The 15,883-nt window shown below is 42.8% G+C and overlaps 1 protein-coding gene across 14 annotated transcripts in view; it reads right to left on the bottom strand.

The window, feature by feature from the left end:
- CACNA1A (calcium voltage-gated channel subunit alpha1 A) overlaps positions 1–15,883 on the bottom strand; it is a 406,947-nt gene that overhangs the window by 268,631 nt on the left and 122,433 nt on the right. For 13 of the 14 annotated variants that reach the window (XM_077327283.1, XM_077327280.1, XM_077327282.1 and 10 more), the window contains exon 3: positions 6,724–7,017. In XM_077327283.1, coding sequence (XP_077183398.1) covers positions 6,724–7,017 — 294 coding nt within the window. Of the gene's footprint in view, positions 1–6,723; positions 7,018–7,198; positions 8,489–15,883 lie in introns of those variants that run through there. The other variant, XM_077327290.1, reaches the window with a different exon arrangement.

Raw genomic sequence — 15,883 nt, forward strand, 5'->3', positions numbered from 1 at the left:
GGCAAAAGAACAAATGGATGTAAATGCTACATTAAAAGCCATAATTTTCTGCCCCCAAGCGTTTTCCCTCTGCTCTAATCAAGCTGATCACAAAATGTATGGTATCTTTGCATCCTCAGTGCCTCCTTTATAACAGCCCCTTCCGTCTTACTGGCATATAAAGACACAGAAATCCTTCACATTCCTACTCATATTGGACCAAAGGAGATTTGGATCCTAAAAGCTGAGACCCTGAGAATCTTGTTGGGCTCTTATGGTGCTTTTCTGGACTTGAATAGAAGAAGAAGAAGAAGAAGAAGAAGAAGAAGAGTTGGTTCTTATATGCCGCTTTTCCCTACCCGAAGGAGGCTCAAAGCGGTTTACAGTCGCCTTCCCATTCCTCTCCCCACAACAGACACCCTGTGGGGTGGGTGAGGCTGAGAGAGCGCTGATATCACTGCCCGGTCAGAACAGTTTTATCAGTGCCGTGGTGAGCCCAAGGTCACCCAGCTGGTTGCATGTGGGGGAGCGCAGAATTGAACCTGGCATGCCAGATTAGAAGTCCGCACTCCTAACCACTACACCAAACTGGCTCTCCTGTTCTACTGTTCTACTGCAAAGCAGCATAGCTACTTACTGAAAATACATACTGAAGTCAGTTTGAAATCAATGGGCTTAGAGACATGAGTAACTATATAGGCCCTGAAAGCCACCTAGGAAATCTGGAACCCTCCACCCCCAAGTTTATTTCTTTTTATGTACTTCTATGCCATTGTAAGTTCTCATTGGTCCTGTGGCTCTTTATAGATATTCAGCACAGCCTATGCCAACTTTGTAGCTTTGTACCATATTCAGACTAAAAACTAGTGTTTATGGAAGGCTGATGCATTTAGTCATGTGCTACACAGACTTCCAGCGGAGTCAAACAATGGTTATATTGACTATGTTGACTACAGGAAACTGAGGCAGAGTAGTCCATGTCACCCTTGATCTGCGATCTTCAGTTCCAAATACCTTTTCAGCTTTTGACATGAAAGCTTTTCACTGACTTGAGATAGAACAGGAACAATCCATGCTATTTTGCTGATGTAACCCTTCCCTTCCATAGAAATATACTAACCACTGATATTGAACTGCAAACCAAAGATGTTAGGTTTAAGGTAGTAGAACAGGTTCCGTAGACACAACACATGCAGGCTGTACAGGCCTGTCTCATACACAGACTGGATTAAAAAAGCAAAACAAAATCCTGCCTAATAAATCACATTATACCCTACAACAATTCCCTTCTTCCCTTCCTGTGTCACAGCTTTGAAGAAGAAAACTGTTTCATGTGTATACTCTTAGATTCTGATTAGTGGTCAAGCAAACCTTTAAATAGGCACACGACAATACAGAGAAGAGACCTAGCCAAGAATGACTGATAACACTCACAGCAAATGACAGACTATGCCTGGAAACATTTAAATGAGTCAGTGCAGATAGGAAAGGCTGTCATCCCTACTGTACAGAGGTTGGAGAGAAATGAGGCATAGGGAAGGCCAGTTTTCCCAATGGAGACTACAGCCAAAATTTTAAAAGGAGCCCAGTTTCTCTTGAATTTAAGCTTCCTTTCTCAATTCATTCTCTTTCTCATTATACTCAGTAAATTATGATTGAGCAAGCATGGTTGTGTGCTGAAGGTAATTAAGTAATTTGTACCATAAAAGACCTGGAAGAAGCTTTTGCAGAAAAAGGGATACCAAAGGAGCAAGAGAGCAATCTAACAACAAAATAGATTCAGGTGGGCGGCCATGTTGGTCTGAAACAGCAGAACCATGCTTAAGTCCAGTGGCACCTTTAGGGCCAACAAAGTTTTATTCAAATAGATCGCAAGAAGTGTGCTTGCACACAAAGGTTTATACCTGGAAAAAAACTCTGATGATCTTAAAGGTGCCTCTGGATTCAAACGTTTAACAACGGATTAGGTCAAGCAGTAATGGTCCCCTGTTCAGTATGGAATAATGAGAAACAACTCACTATCCTACAAACCAGCCCCTAACTCCAGTGATGTCAGTGATCATTAACTGACGCCAGAGAAGGTAATAGGCTCTGACTCCTGAGAGTTTTCAAAGAAGCACCAGATTGACAGCAACATGACAACTTTCAGCTTTATTGCTATGAAGCTGACAAAATTCCAGTCAGTTTCCACACTGTGTTCTCAACAGCAGCAATGGGAGCCCTTCACTTGCAGATTCAAGCCAGTCAACCCCCCCTCTTTTTTTTGCTTTTGCTTTGCATTCACATGAGATCTGGAGGTGAAAACTTAAACTGCTTCACATTGGCTTGGGAAATGCTTTCACTGCACTGGATACATGAGCCATAGTGCAGGAAGCATACCACGGTTTTTAAATAATACCTTATGTCATTTCATATGTATATGTGTGTACATATAAACACACATATGCATGCACACACACATTATGTTTCCAATGCAACCATGTATTTAACATCAAGCCAGTAATATACTCAAAACTACATTCTAACAGCATTACAAAAAGTACATTTCTGGAAGTCAAACATTAATAGCTCTAAGAAAGTCTGGTGCAATTTTACCATATCAAACAAATGTCAAAATCTATGTTAAAATGAATGGGATTTTCATATGTCCACAGTCCATCTCCTTCAACGTTCTCATTTGTTTCTGTGAAACTAAAGAGTTTTTACTGTCCAACTCTCACCTGTATTCACCACATTTCTATACTGCTAGAAAACTGAATCCAGGACATTGCATAGTAGTGGCACAAATCATTCATGCTTTATCCTCCCATTTTCCTTCATAATGTCCAACGGCCGCTGATGCACCTATCTTCCACAGGCATAGGCAAATTCTTTTTCTCTATAAGGGAGAACACATTTCTCCATGAGGAAAAAAAATGCCTCTTTCCTAATTGGAAGTGTGGGGAAAAGATGCACGAGGCATTCCCACTTTCATTCTCTAACGCATCCAAAGCATCTTTATAGCTAATACATAACAAAGCTCTTCACTTTTTACAATCTGTAGGTAAGATCCAGGTGAGAATCCCTGGAACTACAAACTCTTCCTGGTACTTCCATTTTTTTTTTTTTTGCAAGCTATTTTGACTGTTCAGAAAAATGGCTGGAGCATTTATTTTACACAACATGTGATCTGTTTCTCTATAAGAAACATGGGAAAAACTGAGTGTGCTATAAATGCTGAATAGACAGAAAGGCAACGAATGTGGAGAAATAAGCTCTACCAGTTCCCTGAACCCACCTCTCTAGCAGTGGGTAGCCATCTGGTGAAAAGGAAACAGCAAAGGGAATTTCCAAGTAACATTTCTGCCTAGCGGTAATGGCATAAGCAGAGAAGGTTCCTACAACCTTCTTCCACACTTTTGCAGCATAAACCCAGGGTCTCAAGGAATGCAGCAAAAGTCTTTTCCAAATCCAGTAGCTGTACTCCTAGTAAGACCTTGAAACTCATGCATTTGATTTTTTTAAAGCTTTGGAGAAGCTCATCTCAATAAAATGTGCAGAAATTCCAGAGAGGATAACGATTTCATGCATGCCAATATCAAGGCAGAATGCAAAACATACAATCCTGCAGATGAAACCACTTTTGGGAGGCAAATTAATCCACTGGTCTTTACCAAACTTCATATTTCTGGTAAGAATATTTTATAAAGCAATGTTTGTGTCCTTTACAATTCATTAGATAAGAATTCCTCAAGTTAGCAAGCAGAGAACAATAGGGAGTTCTGGTCCATTCCACACATTTATTTACCATGCTCAAACCCTTCTCATTCTACCGAGTACCAAGGTAATTTTTCAAATATGAACCCATTTGTCCCTCACACAGCCAGCATTAAGAAGAGGGATGGACTGTGCCCCTTCCCCTGGATCCGGTTGTTAACTGGAGGTGGGGGGCATAGAATCTACTTTCAGAAGACTGAGATGATGGGACACTGCTTTAGTTGGCATTTTTTTCTGCTGCCAGGTCTTGTTGCAACAGATACCATTAATCCACACATAGTTTGGCTCTTGATTGGCTGACAAGGTGCAAGGAGAATAACCAGCACCTCCTAGAAGGCAGATTTGGCCCAAGAGTTTTCCAGTTGCTCACATTTATGCTAAAAGGTGATGAGATGTTGGGAGACTGTGCAAGCATGTTGGAAACGGAGTGTAACAAAGGGAGAGAATGCTGAATGCTGGCTACTTGATATATAGATGAGAGCTGCAATTTCCATTCAAAATGGCTGGGATCCAGTGAGGCAACCTTGTGTGCCTGCAAAGCTCCACATACCATAGCTGGATAGAAGTGCTATCTACTGGCAGGGCTCTGGATTATGCCCATTGCGTATGGAACCTTTATTACCTTATCTATACTCACAATCTCCCCATATGAAGGTTCCCATCATTAGTTCAATTTTACAGGTAGGAGACTGAGAAGGTCCCAAATAGTCCATTGAGGCTATTTCTAGGCTGATGGCAACAACAGAGTAAAACCCAATGCTGCATCTATGAGGATCACACTCAGTCTGTCCACAAACAAAATCCTGTTTTATATGGCCTGACCCTTCCTAATATAAAGATGTAATACAGATTCATGAGAAAGGATGTGCGAGATCGACATAATTCTTTAACTTAGTCTCTATAATAAACTACATTGCAGGGACAGAAACTGAGCAGCTAGTCTGGCCATCTATTTAACACTTCTACCTATCCATAGTACAATTTTCCTTAGCACCTGTTTTTATTAACATCAAAAGCTTCAGTGCGCATGCTCAGGGATCCCCCTTCTTAGATAAACAGCTAGACCCCTTACAATGTTTAAAAAAAATCAGAAGAAAGCATGTACAAGTGGGCCTTTTTTATGACAGAGAAGGATAAATGTGATTGACCTAATTTCTACCAGTATGAACCCATTGGTCCCTGTAAACTTACTCTGGCTTTACTTTCAGGTAAGAAAAATGTAATTTCCCCCTTCAAACTGACAGCCAAACTGAACAAATACATAACAATTCCATTGTAAATGAGCTATGGGAAACACAGCTGTGCTGCCAGAATAATGCTTATTCCCCATGCACACACCCAGCTCCTATATTCCAAGATTCTTCAGGCATGAAAAGACATCTTGCTCTCAGATCATATTCTTACTCTCAGCACTAAACTTTTCTCAACAGAGAAGAAACAGGAGATTCAAAGCGAGATAAGCACAGCATAGTTCTATAACCAACAGCATGCAGCTCCTTCAGAAAAAGAGTAGCTCTACAAACAGTCACAAGAAGAAGCAAGATTTTTACATACCGAATTGAAGTAACAGATGCAGGAGCTGGAAATCTTGTATTTCTCTCCACCAGCAGAGGAAATCCCATATGCAAGACTCAGCAGGAGTAGCTGAACCCATCATTTCCTCTGTATAATCCCCACCCCAGACATTATGGGGAACTGCCCTCTGCCTATGTTCTCTGGACCCATTTGGGAATTTAAACTCACAAATTCCTCCAATCCTGTAAAGATTAAATGAGCAAGAGTATTATTTCCTGCCACTAAGAATTAAAATGGGGAGAAGGAAAGGAAATTCTGATTCTGTGGGTAATAATTTGGTCCAGATTCACATCTTTGTCTTCTCTTGATCCCCTAGAGTTTGTAGTCTACTTGCAGGCTACATTTGCTCTACATGGCCTCTTTTAGGCCACTTTCTGTTCACTATGCTCCTCTTTTGGAAATGGCAGTGTTGGTGCTTAGCTCAGATCTGCCTGAACATTCTTACTACCAATGGCCCTTCTTTCTTTCTTTCTTTCTTTCTTTCTTTCTTTCTTTCTTTCTTTCTTTCTTTCTTTCTTTCTTTCTTTCTTTCTTTCTTTCTTTCTTTCTTTCTTTTGCAAAACCAACAGATACCATGCTAAGAAGTACCATCTTCCATACCACACCTACAGAGAACAAGCTGGTTGATGGTTGCCCCAAATCTGTTAAGCCCCCTGTCTGAAGAAGGGGAAATGAGGACACAGCTAACAAATGCAGTCTGCAAAGCTCTCAAGTGGGGGAAAATGAAAATGGGTGCTCTCTGGCCTCACCAGTCCCACCCTATGCACAGATTGAAAGACAAACAGGTTCAAAGAGAAGCTAGCTAATAGGGAACAGAGGTAAAGGGTGGAAGGAAGCAACGAAGAAAGCAGCATAGAATGCTGACCCCTGCATAGGCTCATTCACCATAAGGCAATAGACATATTAAAGTGGTGGATATATATAGCACAGAAGCATACATGGAAAGCACACAGACTGAGAAGTAAGAGATGCAGGAGAAGAAGTAAAGGCAGGAGAAGGATTCATTAGGAGCAAAAGGACATTGGCAGAAGGGGGGGGAAAAGTACAGTCGCATGGATGAGAGCTCGGGCGCAATTTGCAATAGAAATGTTAGGGTCAAGGGCTGCTTTCATGTATTTGACTAGGGGGCAGAGAGATATGAATAGGCAATAAATCTGTCTTAGCAGAGGTGGGATGACTAGCCAGTAAAAACATGCAGAAGAAATACAGATGTGATACACTGAGGGTAGGAATATGCAATTCTTGGTAGGAATGCTGGGGACAGGCGTGTGCAGGTGGGGCATCATGCATAAGGTAGGCCAAACATGCAGGGATCAGACTGGGACACATGCTTTAACAATTCCCTTTTCCCCACAATTGATGTGCTCCTGAGCCCTAAGTACTGAGACTTGGGATCCCCCATAGAAAGGATATGGCCATTCGGTGATCTTTTTGGCGTATTTCCTCACCACGTTGTCCTCACTGAAGAGGAAGAGGGAGCGGTTGACAGTCAGGCAGTTCTGCCGAACAGGAATGGGGTTGTAGAGTGCCATGGTACGGGCTCGCTGGGCCATCGACTGTTTGTATATCCTCTGGGCCCCCGGGGGACCACCTTGCCGGACGCCCCCAGCACCCCGGCCGCCTCCACCGCTTGCTGTTCCAGAGCCAGCTCCCCCTGCACCTCCTGCCCCATAGCGGGCCGGCACTTCATCTCCAAACCGAGCCATCCTGCAAAGAGCAAAGGGTCGGGGGTTATGCTGCTGAGGATGCTGCCGGAGAGAAGAAGCTCATCACATCCCATCGGCTGCTGTAGGATGCTGCTAGGGGAGCTTGCAGCAGAGGGAGGGGGTACTCAGGCTGGAGCACGGCCGAGGAAAGCAGCAGAAATCCTGGACATGGTCACTCTCACCTCCCTTTGCAGGCTGGAAGCGATGAAGAAATCCTCCACCCTCTACCCAAAACGTTGCAATGATGGTGGGGGGGGGGGACGACACACCCCACAAGAAAACAACAACAACAAAAAATCTTCCAAAATTGTAGAATTGAAATGGAAGGGGGGGAGATCAATGCACCAAACTGCCCCTAAAATGAACTGCAATGAAAAAGATTCAATGCACCATCAGTTAAAAATGTTTCAGCTTTTAAAAAATAAAGAAATACATTGCCCCTGGGAGGAGGGGGGGGGATGACAATTAAACGTAGCGGCAGCAGCACCTCCTCCCCACTGAGGGGGAAAAATGCAATTAAAGAAATCGAATGCACCAATTCCTCGCCCCTAGCACTCTTCTCAAAGCCAGAAGGGAAGGAAATGGAAATAAAAAGAAAAAATAAAAAGACGCCATCAAAATGAGGTTCTCTGTCTCAGTATTTGCAATGCAGTTTGGTGGCTGAAAAGCAGGCTTCTTCTGTGCTGGGCAGCTTGGCAAAAAAATGTGCACTCACAAGAAAAAAAATATTTTTCTTGTAAGATTTATGAGATCACTACATGCCCTCCCATCTCACAAATAAAGTACTGCACCAAAAAGGAAAAACAATGAGAAATTTACCCCCAAAAAGCAGAAAAAATCACCCACACTAAAAAAACACACACACAGACACACAACCCCCCTCCCCAATCAAAACAAAATCCCCCTCCCAAGGTTTTTTTCACTGGAGCTTCATCCTGCTGTCTTCAACAGTGTCCAAGATCTGAAAGGAAAAGGCGTTTGGGCTCTCTTTAAGCTTCTGGAGCTGTAGATGTTTCCCCCCTCTTGCTATCCAGCAGTCTCTCTTTCTGCCTTTTTATTCGGTGTGATTGCGTGTATGAGTGTGTGTGCGCGTGTGAGACACAGAGCACTCTGTGTGTGTGTGTGCGCGCGTGTGTGCATATGTCAGTTTTGCCTCATCTTGGAGTTGAATGCAGCAAAGAAATCCTGTAAAATCCAAAAATGAAAGAGAAAAGAGAAGTAGTTGCCATCCACCGTCTACTCATAAGGGTTCCCTGGTAGCTGCAATGTCTAGTATTTTTTCCTGCCCTGTATTCCTCCACCTCCTCCTCCTCCTCCTCCTCCTCCTTCTCCTCTTGGGTAAGCTAAAATAAGACTGGTGTTAGGGAGGGAGGGAGGCAGGCAGGGAGAGAAAATTGAAAAAAAAAGGAAAGAAAAGGTCTGATTCACTGGCAGGTTGAGCTCTAATGTGCAGCAGTGGATCGATTTAATGCAAGCACAGAGCATCCCAAAGCCTCGGCCAGGCTTGGCACATGATGGCCTGGAACCAATAGCAGGGGCTACAGCCCAACCAAACCCAGATGGGCTTTTACAGAGAGAAGGACACACACACACACACACACTCATCTTGATGGGGCAGGGAAAACCTGCATACAGATTCTCTCTCTCAGCAGCCCACACCCCAGCAGATCAGACTGATATCAATTCTCTCATATAAATTCAGGTGTGTGTGTGTGTTTGTGTATGTGAGTTTTTTCTTCATCCTTGGCTGGAAAGCAGTAGCACAAACACAACCCCTAAAGATGTCTTCATTTGGAATTTAACAATCAGGTCAAATTAGGTCTGACTTGCTTTAGACTAGTCTTTCTAGCGAAGCAGGGGGCAACTGGCAAGGTTGGCGAGGTGACAGGAAGATGCACCGTAGAAGAGGCGATGCTACCGGAGTCCCCCTGTGTAAAATGGTATGTGCATGTTTATAGAGGGTAAGCATAAATGCATATGCAATCGTCAGCAAACCCTTGAGAGCATACACAACTATGAAACTACAGGAAAGAACAAAGGTGGGTCTGTGTACTGGGCCATATGTATGGCACAGGACTGTAAGGTACATGTACTGCCACTGTCGGCGTGTGTCTTTGTGGGCATAAAAGCTGAGGTATCAAACCTGACATGTCACATTTAAAAATAGGTGTTCCAGTCTCCACTCTTTTATAAGTGCAAACTCATTCCATTAGACTGGACTCAGCAACTTGTACAAATTAACATTATCTCTAATACTGTGGTCAGCCTTTCTCAACCAGGGTTTCATGAGACCCTGGCATTTCTTGACAGCCCTGGAAGGGTTTCCTGAATAGGTGGGAGTTAATTAATGTTAATACATTTTAAAATTCGTTAAACATTTATCAGATGATATGACCATATATCAGGGGTAGTCAAACTGTGGCCCTCCAGATGTCCATGGACTACAATTCCCAGGAGCCCCTGCCAGTGTTTGCACATGGGAATTGTAGTCCATGGACATCTGGAGGGCCATAGTTTGACTACCCCTGCCATATATTGTCATGTGGACCCTCCCATGGCCAATGATGAGGAGGTGGGGAGGGGAGAGGCCCCAGGTGGGAGTGTACACTGCTTCCCAACCATAGTCTGCATGATCGAGGGTTTCTTGAAGCCTGAAGAATGTTTTGGGAGTTTCTTAATGGTAAAAATGTTGAGAAATGCTCTGGGTGATGGCTTTAGCTACTCTGGTATAAATCTAGATCTATCTCACTGATTTGCACTCTAAGATTTAGGTGTCAGTGCACATGAAATAGGTCGCTTATCAGCACTACCACATTAAATGGCAACCACTGACTCCATATGGCAAGCAATTCATGTGCAGCAGTTATCCAAGACTGGAAGATCTTCTCCAAGTCACCATTTGAAGGTTTGGGGACATGTATGTTGGGAGGAACTTTCTTGTACAGAGCAAAAAAACCACCACACTGGAAGGGCTTATCAGGTGACATGTGAAGTAATTTAAAGTGGTCGAGTGAAAACAGATATTCTTATATGTTAACTTCATCAGAGAATACAGGTTGAAACTGCCTCTGCTTTGTGCCTTATCTATGTCACCACCGGACCATGTAGTGCATCTGATCATGTCATGATGTCTGGTGATCATGTCATGATGTCTGTGTAACACTACAACACCGCATTATGGCAACAGGGTGGAGAAAGCACCACACTCCAGGTACCACCTGGAGATCTGCTATTACAACTGATCTCCAGATAACCAAAATCAATTCCCCTGGGGAAAATGGATGCTTGGAAGGTGAACTCTAAGGAATTTTATCTTGCTGAGGTGCCTCCCTAAACACTGCCCTTCTTAGGCTCCGCCCCCAAAATCTCCAAGTATTTCCCAACCCAGAACTGGCCACACTATGATACAAGTCATTTCCTAAGCATGACAGAAACAATATGTAAATTGTTCTTAATTTACGACACAGTTGGAAAAGGTACTCAGAGTAACTAAAGCTTTAGGCTTTATATATTTAGTTCTGAAAAGACTTAGAGTCTATAGGTCTAAGAAGTAGACTCCATGCAACTGCACAGTTGTGATGGGTATACTGGATAGACTGTAATGAGTACCAGGGCAAAACACAGAATGCATTCAAAGTGATTTGTGTTACCATGGGAGGTCTGGTAGTATTAGACAGCTATTCTAATCAGGTCTACTTAGAATTCTATTATGGTTTGCTCAATGAGGATTAATCCCAAGAAAGTGTTATGGCTTTGTTGGTAGCATAGGCATTGCAAGTGTAGCTGGACATCTCAACTCTACCAGTACAACATTTTCTCTCTCCTTCCACCATTTTAACATATCAGAGGCCTTCACGGTTCTTTTTGGTGGGAGGAAATTGGGCAGGCCAATATTGAGCGGATTTTTTTGGATTAGCAAGATTTTGAAATAAATTAGTAAAAGAGGGAAAGAAACAATGAAAATTAAGTTGAAGATATTGCACATGATAGCGTTGTTGAGCCACAGGATGCCAAACAATAGAGCAAAGACAACACTGATAGCAAAAGGTACAGCCAATTCAACGTGACTAGATTATCGGAAAACCAGGAAGTAAAGAGTTAATTCTTCACTGAGGCAAAGAGCTTGAGTGACAGGCTACTCCAAGCATTCTGATTGGTCAGCAACAGTTGTGCGAGAAGTAATAAGAGAGCTATGGCTAAAGGAAGTTATTTAGTTTGTGGTAGAAACCTGCATTGTAAGAAGATCTTTCTGTGCCTTAGTTAAAATACATCAAGTCTGAGGAGAATTTAATCAAAGAACACAGGGCAGCCGAAATATAGCTTCTTCAGATGGAAAGTATGATGCTAAATTTATGGTGTGCAGAATTGCCCACAGTCTTGATTAATTGAATTCAGCATATGCTCAAAGCAGTTCTACACAGTCAGGCAAACTGGGAATGATATCTGGCAGAGAAATTTGGGTAGTGGTGTGAGACTTCAAAATCAGGCCAAAGAATCTTCTAAGGAGAGAAGGATACCCATTCCAGTTAAAAAGGGGGATGATTTCTGGTGTAGAAAAGATACTGCTGCTAGAGGGAAACTGGTGTTTATAAGGAAAGCAAATTGCGATACTAATAGAGGATACCAGCATTCAAAGAAAACCAGGGGAGTTCAAAGGAACTCAAAGAAAAATACTGAAGTGTTTAGGTAAATATAGAACAAAATACTCTCAGTGTAAAGAATTCAGAAACTAAGAAAAATCTTACACACCTCTCAAGATCCTGTATTTAAGATCTACAAACTGTGCAACTGATTCCTATATCTAAATTTTATCACCTCATGCTTTAACAGTGTGGGGAAGTGTGTTGGTAGTTCATCATAGTCCCATAAAACTCAGTGAGAGGTAAATTAGAATAAATATACTTAAGACCCTGCAGGATTTTTTTTAAATTATGGAAGGAAATGTTAAGATACACTATAGTGCAGTACAATACATACAAACCTGAATACCTGTGGACTGTATTAGACAGTTGTATGTATGTATGTATGTATGTATGTATGTATGTATGTATGTATGTATGTATGTATTTATATGCCGCTGTTCCCAACTGGACTCACAGTGGTTTACAAAGAATAAAATATAATAAAACCCCATAATTTCCCTTAATGATAATAAGGGACAACCATCCTGCTGCTCTGCTGGTGGGAATGAGGCATCAAATCAATCAGATGGACACAGGGAGTCCTAGGTCAAATGTCGGGACCCCACCCTGGCCTCAACCATATGCCTGGCGGAAGAGCTCCATCTTGCAGGCCCTGTGGAAAGCTAACAATTCCGGCAGGGCCCTTAGCTCTTCTGGGAGCTCATTCCACCAGGTTGGGGCCAGGGCCGAATTGTATTGTATTGAAAGTGTATTGAAAGTGTAAGCGATGCCACTATTTTGCTTCATTCCTTAGAGCCCACTGTGAAAACAGAGCACTTTGCAAGGGAGAGGATTATGCTTTCAAAACAGAAGAGGAATGTCTTCCACAGTGGTCTGTCGCTTTACCACTGCTACACTTTTTTGGGGGGAGGGGGGGATGTGTGGCCCAAGGGCAGAATACCTCTGCTTAAGTTCAGAATACCTCTGCCTCAGTTACACCATCAGAGATAACATCCTCAATACATCAGTAATATTCTATTCTATTTAGTAATATTAGCACCACTCATCTTCTGTATCCTTCATTCTCACATGCACACATGCTGCCCAGCTTTTTATCTGCTAAGGGGTGTCCCTGCCTTGAAATTTAAGCCGTGCCAACGGAAATTTTAGCCTATGTTACACTGTTGTACTACACTGTGCTAAAGGGAATGAATCTCAATTATTCTTGGTGAGTTTCACAAGAGGGAGGGTAGCATGGAAGTAAACTCTTCACTTTGGGACAACCATCTGCAGAGATCCCTCGCCTAGCAATAGGACTTGGATATAATCAGTAGGGCAGAACATGAGTTGCTACTCACATACGTTGCTTCTAGTCCCTGGAAGGGAAGAAATGTGGAAAAGATATTGCTAATGGTCCAGAAGAAGCACTTGTACATCAGGGCTTTGAAGGCTCATGCTGCCAGACAGCCTTCAGTTGCCTCTTCATTCAAAAACAAGACAAGGGGCATTTCATCTTTCATTCGTAAAAGAATTATGCCCCCCTCCAAAACACTAATAAAGGTATAGCCAGATGACCCTAATCCCAGAAATGTTGCCTGCATTATTTAAGATATTAGATCAGTTCCTTTAGAACTACCTTTCTCAACTTTTTTTACTGTTGAGAAACCACTGGAACATTTTTCAAGCTTCAAGAAACCCAGGAAGTGACGAGGTCATGCAGAATACGGTTGGGAAGCACAGCTGTGTACACACTCACCTGGGACCCCTCCCCTTCCCTCCAGGCCCATCATTGGCCATTTTGGGAGTGGGGTGGATGGGTCAACCTGACCGTATATGGTCATATCACCTGATAAATATTTAACAAATTTGCATTAATTAATTATTTCAAATTCAGAGATTAATTAACTCCCAACCATCCAGGAAAGCCTTCCAGTGCTGTTAAGAAACCCCAGGATTTCACAAAACCCTGGTTGAGAAAGCTTGTTTTAGAACTTGCTTTAATTTATAACCTGCCTGTAATTCCTGCTATCAATATAAACATGGTTTTCTTTTCTAATCATTCTCTTCTCCATCTCTTTATGTCTCTTTTGCTAAGACTTGCAAAACAACTGGCGGGGTTCAAATGCCTAATAGCAGATAGTATAGAGTTCACCAATACACACATACAAACCCACACAACACATTGTTTTTTCTCTGCACTCCTGCTTCCCCCTGACAATCAGCAGTATGGAAAACAAAATAATGTTATCACCACTGTGGTAACTCACCACTGATCAGATGTAGCTCTTCATTTCAAGACTAATGCTGTAAAATCAGCACACTGGATTGTAGGTCATGAAGACTATTTTTCAGTCCTGATGCAGCTTCAGTGAACTGTCACTTAACACATCGAACAGAATTGATCATATTTTGAATACTGAAGTTGTGATCAAAGGGATGTACTTGCATAGGAACTGTACTCAGCTCAAGATTTGCCTGCTGTGTTTACAGCAGCTTTTTGACTCTGCTGTTCAGGGTAGGTTTTTTTAATGCAATGTGTTTCTTTGGCAGTGGGAACTGCTACAGTAAAAATGGCAAGCAAAGCTCCAGTTGTGTACGCAAGTTTCTCCTGTCCATTGCATCCTCTCCTTAAACAGCAATCACAGCAGGGAACACACTGGGGGAAGTTTTTTTGGAAGCAGCTTTAAGAAACAAGAGGATTACAGCAAGGACTGGGCGGGAGTTCAACAGGATTGGGGTTGTGGGTGTGGGAATCAAGTAACAGAACTTAGTTTCAATATTAAAACATATTCCTGGTGATGTTTGTGGTTACTGTACACACACACGCAAACACGCATGCACATACACACCAGTTGGCCTATCTTGTTAAAGGCTGGGTGAAATGGAAGGCAACAGAATCTATTATCTTCTATTCTTTTCTGTAGGTATGTTGTTACTGTTCTTTTGTTGTTGTTAGGTGCGAAGTCGTGTCCGACCCATCGCGACCCCATCGCGATCCCATGGATCCTCCAGGCCTTCCTGTCCTCTACCATTCCCCAGAGTCCATTTAAGCTCGCACCCACTGCTTCAGTGACTCCATCCAGCCACCTTATTCTCTGTCGTCACCTTCTTCTTTTGCCCTCAATCGCTCCCAGCATTAGGCTCTTCTCCAGGGAGTCCTTCCTTCTCATGAGGTGGCCAAAATATTTGAGTTTCATCTTCAGGATCTGACCTTTTAAGGAGCAGTCAGGGCTGATCTCCTCTAGGACTGACCGGTTTGTTCGCCTTGCAGTCCAAGGGACTCGCAAGAGTCTTCTCCAGCACCAGAGTTCAAAAGCCTCAATTCTTTGATGCTCGGCCTTCCTTATGGTCCTTTTAATTTATTTGCTGCAGTCCCCATCTGCAGTGATCTTGGAGCCCAGGAAAATAAAATCTGTCACTATCTCCATTTCTTCCCCATCTATTTGCCAGGAATTGAGAGGGCCGGATCTTTGTTTTCTTGATGGTTACTGTTCTAGTAGTTCTCATTTCTATTCTTTAACTAATATTTTAGTTAAGCTGCTTTGAGTTTGATGAAAAGAAGCCTATAAATTGTTTCAATTTTTTTAAGACCATGCTTTTAATGTTTAATTTATTTACCAAAAGAAGAAGAGTTGGGTTTTATACCCTGCTTTTCACTACCCAAGTCAGAAACCAGCTTACAATCACCCTCCCTTCTTCTTCCCACAACAGACATCCTGTGATGTAGGTGGGGCTGAGAGAGCTCTGACAGGACTGCTCTGTGAGAATAGCTCTGGATTGTGACTAGCCTAAGGTCACCCAGCTGTGGAGAAGTGGGGGAATCAAACCCGGCTCACTAGATTAGAGGCCACAGATCTTAACCATTGCACCAAGCTGACTCTTCACTTGCTCCCTGTCTTTCTCCCCAGTGGGGATTCAAAGAATTTCTTATCCTTTTCCTCTCCTCCATTTTATCCTCACAATAACCCTGTGAAGTAGGTTAAGCTGAGATGGAGTGACTGGCCAAGGTCATCCAGAAAGCTTTCTAGGCAGACTGGAGAGCTGAACCTCAGAATCCCAGATAAAGGATCACCACCTCTGGATTGTGAAATTCTTGGAGATTTTGGGGGTGGAGCCAGGAGAGGGGGGATTTGGGGGGGGACCCCAGCGGGATATAATGCCACAGAGCCCACCTTCCAAAGTAACCATTTTAACTGCTATGTCTTGTACCAGCAGGAGGACTGGCCTCGGTGACTTCCCCTAGCT

Source organism: Paroedura picta, chromosome 3 (genome assembly GCF_049243985.1).
Source record: "Paroedura picta isolate Pp20150507F chromosome 3, Ppicta_v3.0, whole genome shotgun sequence".
NCBI lineage: Eukaryota > Metazoa > Chordata > Lepidosauria > Squamata > Gekkonidae > Paroedura > Paroedura picta.